The 4101-nt window shown below is 40.7% G+C and overlaps 1 protein-coding gene across 3 annotated transcripts in view; it reads right to left on the reverse strand.

Moving 5' to 3' along the window:
• The window catches only part of TMX1 (thioredoxin related transmembrane protein 1), a 12598-nt gene extending 12077 nt beyond the window's left edge, over positions 1-521 (reverse strand). Inside the window, exon 1 of one of the 3 annotated variants that reach the window (XM_029951309.1) lies at positions 179-514. In XM_029951309.1, the coding sequence (XP_029807169.1) occupies positions 179-330 (152 nt within the window). In that variant the 5' untranslated portion in view covers positions 331-514. Of the gene's footprint in view, positions 1-178 lie in introns of all 3 variants that reach the window. The other 2 variants (XM_029951307.1, XM_029951308.1) reach the window with 2 other exon arrangements.
• Between the last annotated feature and the right edge of the window lie 3580 nt (positions 522-4101).

Here is a 4101-nt window from a genome sequence, read left to right on the forward strand (position 1 = left end):
AGGAGTTTAGGGATGAACAAGAGTATGAGGCGCCGGGTCGTCGGCTCCGAGTGGCAGTTCTGGGTAAACTGGGACCCGCACGAGATGACTGGAAGTGAAGCGGGTGTCTAGATTTGGATCCAGGATCCGGGACCTCCCGGCCCACCGAGGGAACCCGAGACGACCGCCCCACACTCACAATTCTATCATCCACTCTCCTTCCAGCAACTCTTTCCAGTTCCCGTCCGTGATGATGCGCACGTCGCTCCGCCGCCCGTGGGTCCAGGGAGCCCCGCAAACCAACAGCAGCAACACTGCCACGGGAACCACGGGACTCCTGGAGGCCGTCATTCCTGCAGCTCGCCCACCCCACAGCAAGCGCAGCGCCCCCCACCTTTGCGCAGCCGCTCCTCACTTCCGCCCTCGAGAGCTAATCTGCTCATGCGTATGACCGCGCAGCTGCGCGCGCACGCGCGCGCGCTCCAGGAAAACTTTCAATGCGCAGGACGAAGCCCGGTCCTACTCGGTTGGTTTGTAGAGAAAGAGGGAAATGCGCCTATCCCTAGTGCGCATGACAGAAAAGCGATTTCGTCCCTAAGCCTGGCGAGCCCCAGAATTGTTGCGAAGGAAAAGAGCGGACTGGGGGCGTGGTGTAGCAAGTGAGGCGGGGCTACGGAGCTGCCTGGCTTAAATATTGCTTCAGATTTTGGCGCCAAATGATTGGTATTCATACTTACTCAAGCCAATTGGTAAGTTTACACTAAAGCAGTGTCCAATTAAGCTCCCTTTAGAGTTCTCATTTGTTTCTTTTGAAAATTTTTGTAGTAAAGCTAATGGATGCTATGTAACTCTGAATTTTGATTTTCTTCTGGGGGGTTACAGGGTGGAAAGGTGCACAAGGGAACCTACTGGGATACTTTTACATTCTTTATCTTTGAACAATTGGTTACACGGGCGTACACATAAAAAACCATCAAGCTGTACACGTTGTGATTAGTGCACTTTATGCACTATAGAATGCATGTTATCCCTCAAATTGTTTTTAAATGCAATAATTTCAGAAATGCCAGATTTGAAATTTAACATAGGAACAAAACACAAAGGCTTGTAACAAATATTTGAGGTTTTTTCCTCAAGCATTTGTAAATGCAAATACAAATCAAAATGTGTACTGTCTTTAGAAAGTATTAGTCAAATAATAGTTGCCATTCCATCTCACCTCAGTTTCTCTCCTAAACTCACTCTAGTTGGCTTACTCCCTCCACCCTGACTGACACTGAAAGGCTCTTTGTAGGACAGAAATGATCTGCATGTTAACAAAGCCAATTGTTTCTGCTCAGTATTCATCTTACTTCACTGGCAGCAGTATTCTACAGTCACCAGGCCCTCCTTGAAGCTGCTTTACTATCTTGCCCTCAGTTGAACCTCACTTGATTGCTTTTTCTCCTTCCTCACTAGCTGCTGCTTCTGAAACTTCTTGGCTGGTCCTCTCTGTGATTTCTAGGCATTGGTTTGCCCCCAGGATGCTGTCCTGGCCCCTTTTTCTCTTTGTATCTGCACACTCCTCCAGATAACCTCGATTTGATATCACTCTACTTGTCCTTCCCGTTGTGGGAACTTTGGACATATGTCTTCAACGCTTTGCGGGACATCTCCTGGATATCAAATAGGCAGCTCAAACATGATGTGACCAAAAAATAAAATTATTGATTCTCCCTCTCCTAGTCTTCCATCTCAGTAAAGAGCCCCAAGGTTCCACCAGATTGCTCAAGACCAAAATTTACATTCTAATTCTTTATTGTTTCTCTCTTCACCCCTTCCTCCTGTACTCCATCAGCAAGTCCCATAAACTGGAACTCCAAAACATATCCTAAATCTGACCACTAATTTCCATCTCCATAGCAACACCCTAGTCCAAGCTTCTATCATCTCTTGCCTCTACTAAGATATTAGATTCCCAACTGATCTCCCTGTGTCCTCTCTTGCTTCTCTAAATAAGATCAAGCTGTTTCTCTTAAAAATCCTCCAAGTGCTTCCCACTTGACTCAAATCCAGACTTCTTAAATTTACTATCACTTAAAAAGTCTTACTTGATCTTCTACCTATCTAAGTGCTCGCTCACTTAGTATTTGCTCTCCTTCTTCTTACTCTGCTACACTCCAGTGGTTCCCTGAATGTGTCAAATGCATTCTCACACTGGAGGATATTGTCTGTTCCCTTTACTTACTACTTAGTCACTGGTCTTCGTATCACTCTATTTTGTCATTGATCTCAGCTTAAATATTACCCCTTAAAAGTCATATTAAGGTGTCATATTAGTCCACCCTAAATATCTGCATAACATTAAACTGATGGACTTGTTTATTATCTGATTTCTTTCCTCACTCAGTGAGAATATAAGTTTCATGACAGTGGAAAACTTCTCTATTTTGTTCACTACTATAATCTCCAAGGTATAGTGCCTAGCCACTATTAGAAACTATTATGTAATAAATGCTCAAGAAATATTTGTTGAATGAAAGAATGAGGAAAATGAGAATTATAGATATGCCATGCTTTTATGATAATGTATGGGCTGTATTAAAAACAATACAAATATATTCTTATATGTAATATGGAAATAATACCTGCCATTTATTTTTTGATACCTGCCTTTTATATTCACAGGATTAATAAAAAGATAAAATGAGCCTATATTCATAAATAATTCTTTTTAAACAAAAATCATTCGATAGTTTATTAAAATTTCATTTTAAGTGCAGTTTTATGTTGCAAAAAAATGCAGTCATATGACTAAAATGTACAAAGTATTAAAGACTATAAAGTGAATAGAGATCTCCTCTAAAATCTTTTCCCATCTCCTGTGACAATATGCACCCCACAGACAATTGCTAATAACATTTTCTTTTGTATGCTTTCAGAATTTTTCTGTGTACATAAACTATTCTTAAAAAACACAAATGAGCTCATACCTCAATTACTAGTCAGTTTTTTTCACTTAACAATACATACACATGTCACTTTAAAAGAGTTCTGATGTGGCCTCTGAAATATTTGTCTAAAAGTATAAATATAAGAAATATGTGAAATTATCTATATAATATCATAGTATTGATAACAGTATATTAATAATTAACCATCATAAACTTCATGTAATGTTATTATAAATTAAATCTCAGGTAGTATTCTTTATATATGATAATATTTAATGCTATTGATATTATTATCATTTTTCTTAAAATGTGAATGCTACCCTATTCTCTCAGTTAAAGCTTGTATGTAGAACAGCCCATATACACTCTTGACCACTGAGTTCTGTTTAGCACATCATACTTTTCTTCATCAACCAAAATACATTTTACTCTGCACCATAAGTGTGTTCTGAGATTAGTGTCACCACATGATTAAGTGAATGACTCAAGCCAGGCTGTGTTCAAATCTTGCCTTTATCACTTAAGTTCTTCAGGATCCTTGGCTTAACCTTTTGCTTAATCTCTTGTTATCTTGGTTTTGGTGTTTATAAAAAGGGGTAACGGTTGTCCTGCCTCACTGTTGTTCAATCAGAGCTGTTATGAGGATTAAATGAACTAACATTTATAAAATGCTTAAAACAGAGTGAATCAGTTCAAATCTTCCAAGAAACAGATGCTAAAATGGATTTAGACACAAAAGGGATTTATTTGGGAAAAATTCTGTGAGGAATGAGGGGAAGAGGAGCAGGAGTAGCAGAGGGCTTTCAGGCTGCAATGTTTTTCTGACACCTGTAAAAGGACAAAGGGAAGGTGGGTTGGCTGGGCAGAGCCTCAGAACACAGTACAGTTCTTTTTTTTTTTTAATGTTTTATTTATTTTTGAAAGAGAGAGAGACAGCATGAGCAGAGAAGGGTCAGAGAGAGGTGAGACACAGAATCTGAAGACAGGCTGCAGGCTCTGAGCTAGCTGTCAGCACAGAGCCTGATGTGGGGCTTGAACACGAACCATGAGATCATGACCTGAGCCAAAGCCGGACGCTTAACCGACTGAGCCACCCCGGCGCCCCTGAACACAGTACAGTTCTAAGAAAGGCTCAGCCAGATCCATGGAGAGGCCTGAACCAAAGCTGCCTGGTAGAGGAGTCCTGTAT

Source organism: Suricata suricatta, chromosome 9, assembly GCF_006229205.1.
Source record: "Suricata suricatta isolate VVHF042 chromosome 9, meerkat_22Aug2017_6uvM2_HiC, whole genome shotgun sequence".
Taxonomy (NCBI): Eukaryota; Metazoa; Chordata; class Mammalia; order Carnivora; family Herpestidae; genus Suricata; species Suricata suricatta.